General features: G+C 38.6%; 1 protein-coding gene across 3 annotated transcripts; it reads left to right on the forward strand.

The window, feature by feature from the left end:
- Positions 1-8,995: 8,995 nt before the first annotated feature.
- Positions 8,996-10,384, forward strand: LOC120105194 (pectin acetylesterase 5-like). Of its 3 annotated transcripts, none has more exons than XR_005507566.1 (5): positions 8,996-9,559; positions 9,663-9,740; positions 9,830-9,935; positions 10,041-10,186; positions 10,274-10,384. XR_005507566.1 is itself a non-coding variant. In XM_039117443.1 (5 exons), the coding sequence occupies exons 1-5, from the start codon at positions 9,541-9,543 to the stop codon at positions 10,263-10,265; spliced, it is 360 nt and encodes a 119-aa protein (XP_038973371.1). In that variant the 5' UTR covers positions 8,996-9,540; the 3' UTR covers positions 10,266-10,384. The 3 variants fall into 3 exon arrangements, 2 of the variants coding, with proteins under 2 accessions (XP_038973371.1, XP_038973372.1); XM_039117443.1 differs by having other exon boundaries at positions 8,996-9,555; positions 10,251-10,384; XM_039117444.1 differs by having other exon boundaries at positions 8,996-9,555.
- Positions 10,385-18,534: the final 8,150 nt, after the last annotated feature.

The following is an 18,534-nucleotide window of genomic DNA, read 5'->3' on the forward strand; positions in this document are numbered from 1 at the left end:
AAACCTCCGACCTAAGAGAAACCCCGATGTCCGAGGACCGTACTCTAACACCCTTCCGGCATTTATTGCGCATGGCCGCTGTAATCTCCGGCTTACTCCATAATAAATGCGAATCTCCGGCTTACTCCACCAATAATGCGGATCTCCGGCTTACCCCATAATAAATGCGGATCTCCGGCTTACTCCACAATAAATGCGCATGGCTCCTGACATCTACGGATCCCCGGCTCTCCACGGCAAATCGACCCAGCAGGGTCTAGTCGACTATGATAAGTCTCTGATCTCGGCCATACCGCCGACATCAGTGCAATGACTCGCCTGACCGAGCGCCGACCTGAACAACATGCCAAGCCGTACTACGGCCTCGCCCTGTTACATCACAGGTAAACCGACCCCCGCATATAAAAGGGAGCCTTGGCCTCCCAAGAGGGGATCGGAACATTCATACACCCAAAAATCACTGTTTATCTCCTTCTCCCCACTATTTGCCCCCTCCCTGACTTGAGCGTCGGAGGGCCGGCGCCGGAGAACCCGGCCACCGGTTCGTGTGCAGGCACCCGGACGGAGGACGCCGCCAGCCAACGGATCGCCGCCCCGCTGCGAGGACCTGCTGTTCCTTCTCTCCGACAGCCCCGGACGGAGGACGCCGCCCCGCCGTGAGAACGAACAGTCGTTTCCTCTCCTCGACCGAAGATTGCCCCCGGGTCCAATTTCCAGCAACAGTAAGGTTTCTTGGAATGTTTTCCCCCTCGTCCAAATCATGTCGGCCTTCAAAGGAGTAGCCATTGCCTATGATTTTTATGTATCGTTGATGCTTTTCTTGTTTCGTATCTTCTGATCATGCACGCCATCATAAACTTGTTTTTATAAACAGTATTGAAAATTATTGATTTTCAATAATGCAACTCAAACTACTGCCCCATTTCTCTTCCACAAATACTCAATATAAGAGTTGAATTCAGACTCATACAAGTATATTCTAGGTTTCCAACAAGCTGAAAAGCAACTTAGATAAACTAAAAACTTTTCTTATGTGAAAACAGAAAAGAAATATCTAAAGAGTCTAAGACTGACGAGAAGGAAGCATGGTTTTTCATCCATATGCCTGTTTCAGCAAGCTTGGTATCAAAAACATTTCAAATCAATACTGGTCTGAAATAAATCTAATACTAGGAAGTCAAATTTGGGTTCAAACAAAATATTTTAGTTCAAGCAAAGACCAATGTGTTCAGATGAAAGAGTTGAAATAGTCAAATTATCCCATAAAAAATTCTAAAAAGCATGTCTAAATAAGAATTAAAAAAGAGGATGAGGAGTGAGCTTATCTGCTCAGTCACAGAATATGTTATTGTATTAGTGATTCATACCCTAATTTTGTTTATTATTTTTTTATATTAGTTGCAGTTCAATCAGTATTTTAAGAGAATGGACAAAAGTTGGATAAATAAGTCGAGATCCAGTACCGAATATTTGAATGGAGTTCAGAATTTCGTTAAGTTTGCTTCTGAGAAAACTGAAATGAATGGGAATATTTTTTGTCCATATCAAAAATGTGTAAATTGTTTTGCTATCGCTCCAAAAACTGTTGAAGAACATTTGGTATAGAATGGTTTTCTGAAGGGTTATACAGAATAGATATTTCATGGAGAGTCTTGCTTATCGTCTTCATCTAACCAACCCTTAATTATAGAGCATACTGCTAGTATTGGATCTAGTAACACTGACAGAAATCCTATTGTAGAAGATGATATGAGGGGCTTACTCAGAGATGCTCTTGAACATAATATTTAAAATTTAACAGATTTTAGTGGGGAGCAAGAAGGAGCTCCAATAGGTGATGAGCATACCGTTACTGAATCTATACATGTTGAGGAACCTATAGACTCTAAAGATAACACAACTCGATATCATAACTTGCTGAAAGATTGTGATAAAGAACTATATCCGGGTTGTAAGAATTTTACGAAGATTTCTTTTATGGTGCATTTATTCCATTTGAAATATTTGAATGGATGGTCTGGGAAGTCTTTTACTATGCTTCTTCAATTATTAAAAGATGCATTTTCAGAAGATGTTATTTTGCCGTCAACTTCTTATGAAGCCAAAAAACTAGTAAAAGACTTGAATCTTGGACATGAGAAGATACACAGTTGTCCAAATGACTGTATTTTATAGCGTGGTGAAAATATCAATGAAGATTCGTGTCGAACATGTGGATCTTCATGATGGAAAAAACAAAATGAAGACGAGCATGATTTGTTGAATGAAGTGGATGCTGCACAGTCTAAAAAAAATATTTGGCTAAAGTTTTAAGGTATTTTCCTCTCATACTTGGATTGAAAAGGTTGTATGCATCATCAAAGACGGCTTCCTTAATGAGATGGCATGATGAAGGATGTACAAGGGATGGAATGTTAAGACATCCAGCGGATAGTTTAGCATGGAAAGCATTTGATGATAGGCATCACGAATTTGCTTCTGATGTTCGCAGTGTTAGGCTGGGTTTGGCAACTGATGGATTTAATCCATTTCGAACGATGAGTTCTACATACAGCACTTGGCCAGTTGTTTTGGCTCCATATAATTTGCCATCATGGATGTGTATGAAACAGTCTTCACTCATTCTGTCAATGGTTATTTCCGATTATAAGAGCCCAGGCAATGATATAGATATTTTTCTGCAGCCTTTAATAGATGAATTGAAAAAGTTATGGCAGGGTATTGATGCATTTGATGCTTTCACAGGCCGAACATTCAAATTGTGTGCAGCTCTTATCTGGACAATCAATGATTTTTCTATATATGCTAATTTATCCGGTTGGAGCACTAAGGGGCGTATTGCATGTCCTTCTTGTGGAGATTCAACTCATTCATATTGGTTAAAACATGGAAGAAAATTCTGTTACATGGGTCATCGTTGATGGTTAGAAGCAAACCATCCATTTCGACATCAAAATAATCAGTTTGATGGTACCATAGAGTTGCGATCTGCACCTATTCTGCCAATTGAAACTGAAGTTCTTAAACAAACTCATGGCACTAACTATATACCTGGTAAGGCATCCAACAGTTCAAAGAAGCAGGGAAGGGGGGATGTTGGCAGCTCAATGACACAGGTTTTTGAGGACGCTGACAACTTCGAGAATGATGATAGCGTTTATAGACAGAAAAATGACGATGGCACAAACTCGATCGGTATCTACACAGAAGCAGTTATGGAAAAAAGGAGCGTTTTTTTTGAATTACCTTATTGGGAGTATAATATTCTTCGACATAATCTTGATGTCATGCATATAGAAAAGAATGTTTGTGATAACTTGATTGGAACAATGCTAAATCTTGAAGGAAAGACCAAAGACAACTTGAAAGCGCGTCTTGATTTGAAAGACATGGGCATAAGACAAGAGCTTCATCCGAAAGAACAACCCAATGATAAATATTTTATACCTCCTGCATGTTACACAATGTTTATTCCAGAGAAAGATCTTTTTCTAACGGTTTTGAAAAATATGAAGGTTCCAGATGGGTATGCATCGAATATTTCAAGATGCGTTAATCTTAAAAAGCGAAAACTTTCGAATCTTAAAAGTCACGATGGCCATATTTTGATGCAAGATATCTTTCCATTGGCTTTAAGATCGTCAACACAGAAACAAGTTCTTGCAATTGTGTCTCAGTTATCATCCTTCTTTAAGGCATTATGTTCCAAAGTTCTTGATCCCAAGGAGCTTGATCAATTGGAGTCTAATGTTGCACTAAGACTATGCCATTTGGAGAAGATCTTTCCTCCTAGGTTTTTTACTATTATGGTTCATCTACTCATTTATTCACTTGGTTGGGGAAGCTAAACTTGGTGGACCGGTTCACTATCGTTGAATGTATCCTATTGAGAGGTGATATTCTTAAACTCGAATGTCCATATTTATTATTAATATGAATATGTATCCTAATATCTTCCTCGATGTTGATGTTGAGCATTAAATTTTTTTGTTGAAGGTATCTTGTGCGCTTAAAGGAATATGTCGCAATCGAGCCTGTCCCGAGGGATTGATTGCTGAGGAATATATTGCTGATGAGTGTTTGACATTTTGCTCGAGATACCTTGAAGGTGTTGAAACTGCTTTTAATCGGCCACAAAGGAATTATGATATTACACATAATGCAGAGGAGTACAAGTTCTCATCTAGTGGAAGATTTATGAGGAAAGCTGAAAGTACTGTAGTTCATCACAAATTATTGGCACATGCACATCGTTATGTCTTACTTCACAGTAACTTAATATTCGAGTATCGCAGGTCAGTATGGTTATAAGAAACCACAATTTACTATCATATCAGATATAATATTCAAAACAAATAATTTTTTTCTCGTGCAGAGAATTTTTAGTAGCTTAGCGAAGCGCCAACAATAACATTCATCCTACCCCAAGGATTGAGCAAAGATGGTTGGTTGAGTTATTTCCTGAATGGTTATTAAAACAGGTTATACGTTGATCCTATTAGGTCTTTTATTATATTCTACGATCGGAACTTTGAAAAATTAATTATTATCTGACTTAAATTTTTTTAGGTACCGACCATGATGGAGAAACATTGTTCCAATGAATTAATAGTCTTTGCTCGAGGTCCGAACAATATTGTCAACAGATATGATGGGTTCATTATAAATGGTTTTAAATTTTATGCAAAAAAAAACATGAAAAATTTAGAAAAACCCAAAATAGTGGAGTTATGGTTGAGGCGGATGGAAAAATTTATTATGGTGCCCAAACAGATGTTTATGAGTTGGATTATTACGGAAACTTTAAGGTAGTATTATTTCGATGTGATTGGGTGGATATAAACTCATCTAAAGGTTTGAGGCAAGATATAAATGGCTTCACACTAGTAAATTTTTTAAGGTTGATACATACTGGTGTGCTATTGAAAGATGACCCATTTGTTTTTTCATCTCAAGCTCAACAAGTGTTCTTCGTGCAAGACTCGAAAGATAAAGATTGGTCTGTTGTTATTAAGACTAAACTTAGGGACTTGTATGATATGGGAAAAGGGTTAGCAGAGGAGGATGATGAGACTTATACTCAGTGTATGCCTTTTAATGTTGTGCCAATTGATGAACTGAATTCTACTAGTTTGGTTAGGATGGATGTTGAATGAGAGCTGGCTAGTTTTTTAATGGTAAGAAAAACATTACTTTTATGCATTAAAGTATTTTGCAATTTATAAATTATTTCTATACTTTTAATATTTAACTAATATTGATTTTTTTTTGTGCATACTAGATTACACCATGCCGCGAGGAAAACGTTTCAGAGATATTGAGTTTCAGCACACATCAGTGGGATCTACTTCTGATCGTTCCCAGCAACCCGATGAGCCCCATACTCAGTTCGGATCCCAGTCTGAGCACGCGCCACCTACAGATTGTCCAGACATGGACGACGTGGATGTCCTGGGTAATTTGATTTACAGTTTTTATATTAATTTCTCTTACAATCTAACTATTTTAAATCATTTGCCTTTAATGGACTTCTTATTTTATAGATGGACTGGGGAAAGTGAGGAGAACATGAGGGCCCACTCGAGCACGGAACGTATGGACCCTACCTGAGGATGAGAAGATTGTCGTCTATTGCAACGAACTGGGGCAGCCCATCAAGAATACTGCAAGCATTTTATCCATTTTTTTAGGATCGGTTGCGCCGGAAGGGACAATTGTGTCCGCTCAATTATACAAAATGGAATGAAATGCTTCCTTCGTATAAGATTGAGCTTTTTAGAGTTATTGAGGTAAAGATTTGAAGTTGCTTACTATCTTCAATTATTTTTTGATTTAACATTGATATAACATTTTTGACTTTGATGTAGAAAAAGTTTGTTCTTCCTGCAAATAGCCATGATTGGGTGCTGAAGTCCGTCAACCGCAAGTGGAAAGAATATAAGGCGAAGCTAAAGTGGATTGGAAGCATGAGGGCATGACTGAAGAGGAGGTGGCCCGTGTTTGTCCTCCATATGTAATCTTTCATCAGTGGAGGGAGCTTGTCCATTACTGGTTTTCCGAGAGAGCTCAGGTTGTGTATATTTTTTCAATACCTTAGATTGTATTTACTATTATTACACTACCAGAAAACACGCGTATAGTGACAGAAAATTAGTGACGGACCGTTATCAGTCACTATTTGTGACGGATTAGTGACCGACAGAAATTTGGTCACCGTGGTGTAAACTTAGTGACAGATTAGTGACAGACCGGTCACAGAATGCGCGGGTAGGATGGGCGCCAAAACTTAGTGACCATCATAGTGACGGGATATCTGTCAGCAAAATGATAACCGAAATTGCAACGAGACAGTGACAAATTCAGCCGTCACAAATATCGTAACCCAAGTGTTTATAAATTTTTAAAAAAATTATTTTTGGCAGTGACGGGTGTTTGACAAAAATTTCCATCACCAAATTTAATTTTTAATTCTAAAAATATTAAAAATATTATTTTTGAGTAATTTTAAATTTTAAAAAAAATAAAGGGAGGAAAATTCAAAATGAAACTAAGTGTGCCCGCCGTTCTGCCCAAATTTTTTCGATAACCTAAATTCGGCCATGATCCATTTGCACCCCTACTGCTACTTTCATGCAATGGGATTGGATTTTGGAAGAAGGTGTGGGATTTTTTTTTTGTCCTCGTGAGTGGGGAGCTGGGAGACATCAAGTTCCGTCCAATCAGCTTTATAGATAAAAAATAGTTTCATATGAAATTTGGCTTGCAGACCGACTTACCCAGTCCCGATTTGGAGCCAATTCGAAGCACTTCCCTATCAGCCCGGTCAGTATAACACATTGGCGTCACCCGATTGGAGGTTTAGGGATTTTGGCATCGCGGCTTCCCCTTTCTTCTCCCCTCTCCTCTCCTCCACCTCTGCCCTCTCCTCTTCGGCTCCCCCTTGCCGACCATTCCTGCCTACCCGTCGACGGCGACCACGGCTACATCACGCCCCCCGATCGGCCGATCCAACTCTCACCCGGGACAAGATCATCGCGGCTACATCACCCCGTCGACGCCCCCCTCCTTCTTGCTCGCCGTCTAGGGTTTTCAGAACCCACATTTGGTTCTTCCCGGAGCGAGGTAACCCCTAACCCCATTTCCTTTTACCCCATTATAACAAAATAAAAGAAACGAAGAAGAGGAAGAGGAAGGGGGAAGGAACCTACCGAGGGTCTCCACCTGTGGATCCGGCGCCGCGCTTGATCGCCGTCATGGCCGCAGTTGTCGACGGCCGCGCTAGGGTTCTTCTTTCCCTCCTTGAGGGGTTCTTTTCCTTCCCCTGCTGCAGGTAGGCAAGGCAGAGAGGGTTATTCCTCCCCCCTCTGCTGCGGGTAGTCCCTTTTCGAACTTCTCTATCTGGAAGGGGGAGAAAAGAGACAGAGTGGCATTGGTTTGTGCTATGTATCTGATCTGATCTATTGTTGGAAAAAAATGCAAAGACGGTTGACAGGGTTTGTGCTCTATATGTTCTTTGCCGATATAGTTGAATATTTTTGTAACTAATACTATAATAAAAATCTTATTTTTCTTTTGGATATATGGTCTTGGACCTAAACCTATTCTAGTTTTAGAAGGAGGTCATTGTTAAATGTCTTGCAGATGCTGGCTTTTTCCTTGATGAGTATGTCTCTGACAATATTTTGTGCACTTTATGACTAATTCTTGCACAACACTTCATGGCTATCTCTTGCATGCACTGTTTGAGAGTGGATTTCTCACGTCTTCTAGTTGGTTACCTTAAGACATTTAAGTTATCCACCTCAGGGCATCTAAATGTAGGTAGATATTGTGGCTTGTGTAACTTGGACGCATATGCACCTCTCTTTTGAATACATTCCATAGTAACTTTTTGAAGAGTTGAATATTGCATTGTTTATTTGTTTCTGTCTGGCCATAGTTGGCCATGGTTGACTGTGACATTATTTTGGTTGGTGATAGTTGACCATATCTAGTCATGTTGGACCTTAACCTCAGAAGGTTACTAAAAGCTGACAATATCAGTATTTGTTATTCCTAGATACCCAAAATTTGAATCCACTTTCTAGAAACTAACTTGAGATGAACACATTTTCAGAGCCTACCAGAACTTGACTCTAAGCTTAGTTTTCATCTTGGTGGCATTCAAATCCTAGAAATTATTAAATAGGGAGACATGCTTGTTTGTAGGATCCAATCTTGTAGTACATGAATTACAGATGTAACTTAATTCAATTATGCTTACTGTTTTTCTATGTGACAGAGTGTTCTTCTTTCTAACTAAAAGTTTATTTTAGTTCAGATAGTGAATATGGGTAACTTCACTCATTCTGTACTTTATGTATATGTATTAATCAAAGCTTGACAAAATATGTTCAGGTTAACTTGCCTAAGTCAAACTATTTGCATTTTGATCTGATTTTGAGTTCCAAATTTTTGAATCATGGAATTTGTCTGTTTCTTTGATCATTTTTCGTGAAGAGTTTCAAGATAAAGTGCAAATATTACTGGCCAAATTGATACATCTGAAAATTCAAAGGTGGTGTTTGTGTTCATATTGACTAGATCTACTTTACTTGTTTTTTCCTCTCTTCTTGCAGGATGGATATTTCTCAGAGAAGGTTCATCTGATCTTTCTATGATGATGTTATCCGCCTTTAGGTCTTCTCTCTCAATGAATTCATGTTACAAATAGAATATTTATAGCTTTTCTTCTGATCTATATTTGTTAGGTGGAAATCGTGTAAACTTTTATCTACAATATATCAACACTACATCCTTGCTCTTTTGTTATTCAGTGCATGTTTCTTTGTAAAATTTCAATGTCTTGTCTGTCATACCTTTTTAAAAGTGAAGATGACCCATAATGTGAACTCAGTGATTAATATTCTCCTAGACAGCATGTTTCAGATTCTAAATATATAGAATGGATCATGTGTACCTTTATTTACTGGAAATATGCTGGTCTGTAAGCTGTTCTGATATGCACAGAGACTTAATGATGTGGAGTCTGAAAATGACTCTTATGAAACCACGTGCTGTATTATTGTTGCATTTTTTTGGCTAGGCTATTTCTTTTGCTATGTTCATCGATTCTATTTAAATCTGACTATATGATGTAGCGGCTTATGCACCAGAATACCAATAACTTTAATATATTTGTCCATTCTTGTGTTTCTTGATCTTCTCTTAACATTCTTTTGAGTATGTAGAGACATATGATTATTCTAAGGGCTACTGGTTTCATCATCAAGCTGCATTTATATATATTCTTGTTTCAATACTGTTTTATTAAATTTGAGCTCCATTCCTGATAGTGTTCTGTGCATAGTATCTTTTTTCTGGTCTACGGTTAACTTTCGTTCTACCTCTGAGATTTCATGCAGAACTACCACTAGTTTTAGTCACTGGCTTTAGAAGTTAAAGAATAGTTTTAATCTTCTTTTATTTGCATAAATGGAACCATCTTGACCAATTTGATTTCAGGATGTAGAAAAGAAATTTCAGGATTGCACCTCAAGGATGGAACCATCTCAGGCAGGTCTTCATTCTGCTTTTTGTTATCATCTACATTACCACCAGTTGATGAAAGCACCCTCTTATGCATTTTTTTTTTCAAATTTTGCGTCGAATTTTCTTTTCAGTGTTTCTTTGCACATGAGATTATTAAGAACATAGACACCCCACTCTTTATTCTCAACCCAGCATACGATGTTTGGCAGGTAATGCTTATCCATTATGCTTTCTTTTGTTTATCAATATGTGTAATTTCTCAAATATCATTTCACAATATGGTTTACAATGTATTCAGATACAACATATATTGGCTCCAGAATCATCTGATACTCAACAATCATGGCAAAGGTGCAAGCTGAACATTCACAATTGTGATTCCAACCAGATTGAATCTCTCCAAGGTCATAACTTGCAAAGTTTCATTTTGCATGATTTTTAACTTTCTATTTCTGTTGGCACTGATGATTAGTACAAAAAAATATCTCCCTTGCATTTTTTATTGGCAGGATTCAGGGTTGCCTTGCTTAATTCCTTGAGTGATTTTCAGCATAACAGGAATGGGGGCATGTTTATAGATTCTTGCTTCATACATTGTCAGACAATAAGCAATATCACATGGCACTCTCCAAATTCTCCAAAAATTAATAATAAGGTAGATATCGTTGCCTTATTTCATTACTTTGTCCACTTGGAAATGCTAATATAACTAATTTTAGACTTATAAATTATAATTGTGCAGACATGAGGAAGAGCAAAGGGAAAGCAACAGGTCCACTGATTGTTCTTTACTTTGATTGGATTTGTTGACATTTATATTGTGAAATAACTATAACTTTTTATTGTTGTGCAGCTATGGTGTTGACCCCCTAATGGATTTTGATGAATACAAAACACTAGAGTATAATTCCATTTATCTTAACAATTTAATTGAGGATTTCATGTATTTTATTAAGAATATTGTTAAGAAATGTCTAGGCAAGTTCCCATGATTTTTTAAGGACTTATTGAAGAATTTTTGAGATGAAAGAAAAAGTTCAGGGACAGCCGAGACATCTCCGGGTTGTCTCAGAGACGTCTCTGGGACAAACAGAAAGAACTGGCACATCTGGAGACGTCCCCGGCACCTGCCGAGTCGTCCCCGCGATAGCGGAGTCGACTCTCTCAGTAGCGGAGTCGACTCTCTCAGTGGCGGCAGAAAGGCAGTTTTCAAGAGATATGCGCGAGACATCCCCACCGTACGCGAAGTCGTCCCCGCAAGTAAAAAGCAGACTTCTCGAGTCGTCTCCGAGGTAGCGGAGTCGGCTCTCTCAGGGTTTTCCAGAGGATGTCATTTTCGGTGATAAGGCAGCGGAGACGTCTCCTGAAAGAGCGGAGTCGACTCTCTCAGAGAATTGCAGAAGACATGTTTTTCGGAGTTATAACAGCGGAGTCGTCCCCAAGGCAGCGGAGTCGTCCCCATGCAAAAAGTGCAAACAAGCCGAGACGTCCCCGTAAAGTACAGAGACGACCCTCTTAGAAAAACAGAAAAACAAGGATTCAAACAATACAATTCCAGAGTCGTCCCCGTAAAGTGCCGAGTCGACCCCAAACAAAGTAAAAAGTAAATTTATACAGCCGAGACGTCTCGCGTTGAAGCGGAGACGTCTCCGGAGCGCCTGGGACGCGACTGACAACTTTTGCAGGTTTGGTTTGAATTTCAAATCTCTTTTACTTTATCTCTAACGGCTATATTTGCTTTTTGGGCTATAAAAGGGACCTCTTAAGTGCTTCTCAACAACTCTTCACCAACCAAAAGCTAGATCATTTAAGAGAGAAGCAAGAGAGAGAAGTTCAAGGGAGTGAGTGCATTCAAGTGAAGAAATCAAGTGCTTTCAATCTTTCCAAGTGATTTCAAGCTCAACCACTCTCTTCCGCTCGGGATTCAAAGCTCATACTCAAGCCTACGCGATTCACATCGGAAGAATCATCATTTCCCACGCTTCCAACGGCAAAAGGATTCTTCCGGGTTCTATTGTTTATCATTGTCATATTTGCTTATTTAGAGCTTTTCAATCCTTTGTAAAACCTTTCATTGTGGTGCTTGTTCCAGTCAAGAGACTTGGAACAAGGGAAAGGCGTCCCAAGCCTAAGTGAAATTGGGGGTTATAGGGTTTGTTGTTAGCCCGGTGTAAAACAACGAGTTGGGTAGTGAACTCGCAAAACTACCGTACTGTAATCGTGGATTATAGTGGAAATTCCCAAAGGTGCTTTGGGGAGTGGATGTAGGAGCAGTGGAGGCTCCGAACCACTATAAAAGCTTGTGTTTGCGATTGTTGGTCTTCATAGCTTTATTTTAGCTTTAGCTTATACATTTGTGTGTTTTATTTTTTAATTAGACAGAAGTTTTAAAACACCCAATTCACCCCCCCTCTTGGGTGACCATCTCTGGGCAACAAGTGGTATCAGAGCAGGTGCTCTGTGTATTTCTTGAAAGACCTAACCGTCTTAGCCAAAGATCTAGATGGCAACACCCTTTAACAATGTTCCTGCTGAGGGGCAAGCAACCAATAGACTTCCACTCTTCAATGGGACAAATTATACCTATTGGAAGACTAGAATGAGAATCTTCATTCAAGCACAAGACTATGCCTTGTGGAGGGTTATAGTCAAGGGACCACAAGAACCATCACACATGGTTAATGGCATTCCAGTTCCCAAACCTGAGGAGGATTGGGATGAGAATGATGATAGGATGGCTCAACTCAATTCAAGAGCCATGAACTCATTATTTTGTGCTCTAGATGTAAATGAGTTTAATAGAGTCTCCACATGTAGTTCCGCTAAGAAAATATGGGATAGGCTTGAAGTTACCCACGAGGGTACAAATCAAGTCAAAGAGTCCAAAGTGAACATTCTAGTTCACAAATATGAGTTGTTTAAGATGGAACCCAATGAAACCATCACATGCATGTTTACACGCTTTACCGATATAACTAATGGTCTAAAGAGTTAGGGTAAATCTTATACTAATCCGGAACTTGTAAGTAAAATTCTCAGGTCTTTGCCGAAAGCATGGGAAGCAAAGGTCACGGCGATCGTAGAAGCCAAAGACCTCAACACCTTGGGGCTAGAACAACTCTTGGGCTCATTGATGACGTATGAGCTCACGATGAAGCAACATGAAGATGATTTGCCAAAGAAGAAGACAATTGCACTCAAGGCTACTTCGAGTGTGTGTGAAGAAGAAAGTAGTGAGAGTGAGGAAGAAAGTGAGGACGAGGACTTGGGTTTGATAGTTAGGAAGTTTAAAAAATTCATGAGGAAAAAGAAACCCTTTCCAAGGAAAAAGTTTGGAGGGAGAAATGATTGGAAAAAAGAAAAAGAAAAAGAAAGAGACCCAATCATATGCTACGATTGCAAGAGACCGGGACACATTCGTTCCGAATGCCCTCAACAAAAGAAGTTTTTTGGAAAGAAGAAGAAGAAGGCATTGAAAGCAACATGGGATGATAGTGACACATCATCCTCCGAGGAAGAGAAGGAAGAGACCGCCAATTTGTGCTTCATGGCATTCGAAGACGACGAGGTATGTCAAAACTCAACTATAAATTTTACTTTAGAAGAATTGTATGAAGCTTTTCAAGAACTTATGGGTGATTGTAGTATGTTAGGAGCAAAGAATAAAGAGTTAAAAGCCTCCAATCAAAAACTGAAAGAAGATATTGAAAACCTATTGATTGAGAAGGAGAGCGTTAAAAATATTAACACCATTGACCTAGAAAATAGAAACTTAAAACTTAGCATTGAAAATAAAACGGGAAAAACACTAATTAAGGAATTAAATCTAAAAGTAAAATCTCTACTTGATAATAATACCTCACTTGCACAAAATGTTGAATCCCTTAAAAAGGATAAGGAAGAACTAGTTAAAGAAAATTTAAATCTTAAAAATGAGGTACATAAATACAAACCAATTGTTGAAAAATTCACACAAAGCTCTAAAAAATTAAATCTTATTCTTTCAAATCAAAGAGCTGTTTTTAATAAAGCCGGATTAGGATATAAAACTAACAAACAACAAAAGTATCTAAAGAATTTCTTTGTAAAAGCAAAAGATGTAAAAACTGAATAACCTACATGCTTTCATTGCGGAAAGAATGGACATAAAGCCTACTCTTGTATTCAAAGAAAGATCCCAACTAACAAGAGTACATTTGTGAAAGCTAAAAACATAACTAAAGTATGGGTGCCTAAGGGAACCAACTACACTAACCACGAAGGACCCAAGAAAACTTGGGTACCTAAGAGCTTCACATGATCATTTTGCAGATATGCCTTGCAGCCGGGAATAAAAGGAGAATGTGGTATCTTGATAGTGGTTGCTCAAGGCATATGACCGGTGACAAGAGTCTCTTCGTCACTTTGAAATCAAAAGAAGGAGGAGTAGTCACATTTGGAGACAATGCTAAAGGTCAAATCATTGGTGTTGGTAAAATCTCCATTTCACCCTCCTCTTTTATTGACAATGTATTGTTAGTTAATGGACTAAAACATAATCTATTAAGTATAAATCAATTTTGTGACAAGGGATTTAAAGTGTCATTTGAATCATCACTATGCATAATTAGTAGTCCAATTGACAATGAGATCATACTCACAGGACATAGGCATGGAAATGTTTACATGGTTGATCTTGATGATCTCACCATGAAGAATGGCCAATGTCTTGTAGCCATGAGTCCCAAAGTTAATGAGACTAGTTGGTTATGGCATCGTAGGTTAGGACATGCTAGCATGGATTTAATTTCTAAATTGATTACAAAAGATCTAGTCAAAGGACTACCAAAGATAGATTTTGAAAAGAACAAAATTTGTGCTGCATGTCAATTAGGGAAACAAACGAGAAGCTCTTTCAAGTCTAAAAACATAGTCTCAACAACAAAACCCTTAGAACTAATCCACATGGATTTGTTTGGACCCACTAGAACTGCTAGTCTAGGGGGTAAGAAATTTGGTCTTGTAATTGTTGATGATTTTTCACGTTTTACATGGGTTTCATTTCTTGCACATAAAGATGAGTCCTTTCCCGCTTTTATCAAGTTTCATAATAGAGTTTCGAATGAACTCAATCTTAAACTAAAAGCAATTAGGAGTGATCATGGTACCGAGTTTGAAAATCAGCACTTTGAAAAGTTTTGTGACGAAAATGGTATCAATCACAATTTCTCGGCACCTAGGACACCCCAACAAAATGGGATGGTAGAAAGGAAGAATCGCACACTAGCAGATATGGCTCGTACCATGTTGTGCGAATCGGATCTACCAAAATATTTTTGGGCTGAAGCAATAAATACTGCATGTCACATTTTAAACCGTGCATTAGTTAGATCCATCTTGAAGAAAACACCTTATGAGTTAATAAAAGGTAAGAAACCAAATATAAGCTATTTTCATGTTTTCGGTTGTCGATGCTTTATTTTAAATAATGGAAAAGACAATCTAAGCAAATTTAGTGCTAAATCAGATGAGGGGATCTTCTTAGGTTATTCCTCATCTAGTAGAGCATACAGGATCTTCAACAAGAGAACTCTCGTTGTTGAAGAATCCATTCATATTGTTTTTGATGAAGCTAATGGAGATTCTTCTAGAAAAGAAGAAGATGGTGATGCAGGTATACTTGAAGACCGAATGAAAGAATTCTCCATACAAGACAAACAACAAGAGGATGAGATCAAAGAAGATACAATTCAGCAAGATGAAGAAGAAGACCAACCTCCGTTGAGAAATCAAGATCTTCCTAAGGAATGGAGGTATGCACATGGTCATCCAAGGGATCTAATCCTTGGTGATCCCTCACAAGGGGTAAGGACAAGATCCTCTCTAAGAAATACTAGTAATTATCTTGCATTCGTTTCACAAATCGAGCCTAAATCACTAGAAGAAGCTGAAAAAGATGATAATTGGATGAATGCTATGCAAGGAGGAATTAAACCAATCTGAAAGAAATGAAGTTTGGACTTTAATGAAAAGACCCCCTAATTTTTCAATTATAGGCACCAAATGGGTATATAGAAATAAACTAGATGAAGATGGAATAGTAATAAGAAACAAAGCTAGGCTAGTGGCCAAAGGCTATAATCAGGAGGAAGGAATAGATTTCGATGAAACTTTTGCTCCTGTTGCTAGGTTAGAAGCTATTAGACTGCTTTTGGCATATGCATGCTTCATGAATTTTAAACTCTATCAAATGGATGTAAAAAGTGCGTTTTTAAATGGTTATATAATGGAGGAAGTTTATGTAGGACAACCTCCAGGTTTTGAAAATCACTTACATCCAGATTATGTGTATAAATTGCATAAAGCATTGTATGGACTTAAGCAAGCCCCTAGGGCATGGTACGAAAGATTAAGTAATTTCCTAATTGAAAACAAATTTAAGAGAGGAAATGTAGACAAAACCCTCTTCATTAAAAGAAAAGGAAATGACTTACTGCTTGTACAAATTTATGTGGATGATATAATTTTTGGTGCTACTAATGATAGTCTTTGTCAAGAGTTTGCCAAGCTTATGCAGGGAGAATTTGAAATGAGCATGATGGGTGAGCTCAACTTCTTCCTTGGGCTACAAATAAAACAATCAGAGGAAGGCATCTTCATCAGTCAGTCCAAATATGTCAAGGAAATGTTGGAAAAATTCAAGATGAAGGATGCAAAGAAAATCAGCACACCCATGGGCTCAAGTTGCAAGCTTGACAAAGATGAAAAAGGTAAAAGTATAGACTGCAAATTGTACAGAGGTATGATAGGCTCATTACTTTACCTTACTGCTAGTAGACCAGATATATTATTCAGTGTTTGTATGTGTGCTAGATACCAAGCATGTCCTAAGGAATCACACTTGCAAGCTGTTAAAAGAATTTTTAGATATCTGGTAGGGACATCTAATGTAGGCTTATGGTATTCTAAACAATCTGACATAAATTTAATTGCTTATTCTGATGCTGATTTTGCCGGATGCAAACTCGACAGAAAAAGCACAAGTGGCACATGTCAATTCTTAGGTGCTAATTTGGTTTCCTGGTTTAGCAAGAAACAAAATTCAGTTGCCTTGTCCACAGCTGAGGCTGAGTACATTGCAGCTGGAAGCTGTTGTGCCCAAGTTCTTTGGATTAAGCAACAACTTGAAGACTTCGGTATCAAAATGGATAATATACCAATTAAATGTGATAATACAAGTGCAATTAATTTAACAAAAAATCCTGTCCAACACTCTAAGTCAAAGCATATAGAGATTAGGCATCATTTTATTAGGGATCATGTGCTGAAAAATGATGTGATGATTGAATATGTATGTACTGAAAATCAATTGGCCGATATCTTTACAAAGCCCCTTTGTAAAGATAGATTCAACTTCTTAAGGAATGCTTTGAGCTTGTATGATCCTAGCAAATAAATTGAACTTGTATTGCATTGCTTTGCTACTCAAACTAGTAATCCACCTCAAGGTAAACATAAGTGAAAGCATGAATTCATCTAAGCTAAATGACGAACTGTTTGACTTTTCGGAGGATGGTTACCCTCCCTTGGACTCTTCATGGAGATATTTTCAGAGCCTATTTCATAGGTATTCGAAATTTGGTCAAACATTCCTCATTTCAATATTAATAATTCAAAAATCATTATCAAATTATTATAGGATGTATTATTAAGGGGGAGGATCACAAACAAATTCACTCTGTGTTTATCAAAAGAAATCATGTTGATTAGGGTGATTAAATAAAAAATTGGAAAAAGATAGAATTCAGTCTGAAATTTTTCAGTGCCGGAGACGTCTCTGGCAAATCGCAGAGACGTTCCCCCAGGCGAGACGTCTCGCCTTAGTCACGGAGATGTCTCGGGGACCGAACGAGGATTTTTAAAATAGGTCGAAACAGCTCGAGCCGACCCGAGCTTTCCCTTTCATCCCCGACAAAAACAAAAATCCTAGCCTCCATTTTTCTCCAACACAAACCCTAGCCTCTTTCTCCTCATTTCCCTAGGATTTCCATTCAATGGCACCCAAAAGAGCTAGGAGGACTGGTGGGAGGCGTCCTAGGGCAGCGGCCGACGGTGAGGAACGGAGGGAAGAACCTTCCGCGCCGTCACCTCCGGTTGCTCCGCCGACCACAACTATTTCCTGTGCAAATCGCACAGTAACAACCGGGAGGTACATAGATTTTCATTTTCTAGATAATGAGGGGTTCTCTATTGGAGAGAGACTCCGAGCCCAAGGGTGGGAGCACCTTTGTACCCTCAATACCTCGACCTACCCCGGCCTTGTTAGAGAAATGTTTAGTAATATGGCTTTAGGGGACTTAGGGTACACTGCATATGTCCGGGGGACATTAGTAGAAATTAATGAGGACATCTTATCCACTGTTTTGCAAATCCCTAAGGACGGTGAGGCTCCAACCTCACATCCCCAAAGGAAAATAGCCCTAAACTTACTTTTAGGACGAGAGGACTGCGGCCCTCTTGATGTAGTGAACTTACAAGACCTAAATGCCGAGATGAGATTACTTTTAAGTATTGTCAACCGGGTCTTGTTTCCTAAAATCGGTCGCTTCGATTTTGTTTCGGAGCGAGATTTAGTTATCATGCACCATATCCTACTAGGGATTCCTCTAAACCTCCCTAGACTCATGTTAAACTACATTGCTCTATGTCATAGGTATTCTAGGTTTAGTATACCCTATGGCATGATATTCACCCTAGTATTTAAACACTTTAAGGTTCACATTCCCGAAAATGAACCTGCAAAACCCTTGAGAAACACCGACTACTATAATGAGGGCACAATGCGAAGAATGGAGTTTCAAAAGGTAGATGGGTCTTGGGTCAAGGTACCAAAAAGAAAAGCTCAAACCCTAGAGCCTGAGATCCCACATCAGGAGTCTGACCACCACTCTCCTCCACCCAGCCACATGGATTTTTCTGATATACCCTCCAGCTCAGCTGGACCTTCCACATCCATGCCACCAC

This window comes from Phoenix dactylifera, unplaced genomic scaffold (genome assembly GCF_009389715.1).
Source record: "Phoenix dactylifera cultivar Barhee BC4 unplaced genomic scaffold, palm_55x_up_171113_PBpolish2nd_filt_p 000222F, whole genome shotgun sequence".
Taxonomy (NCBI): Eukaryota; Viridiplantae; Streptophyta; class Magnoliopsida; order Arecales; family Arecaceae; genus Phoenix; species Phoenix dactylifera.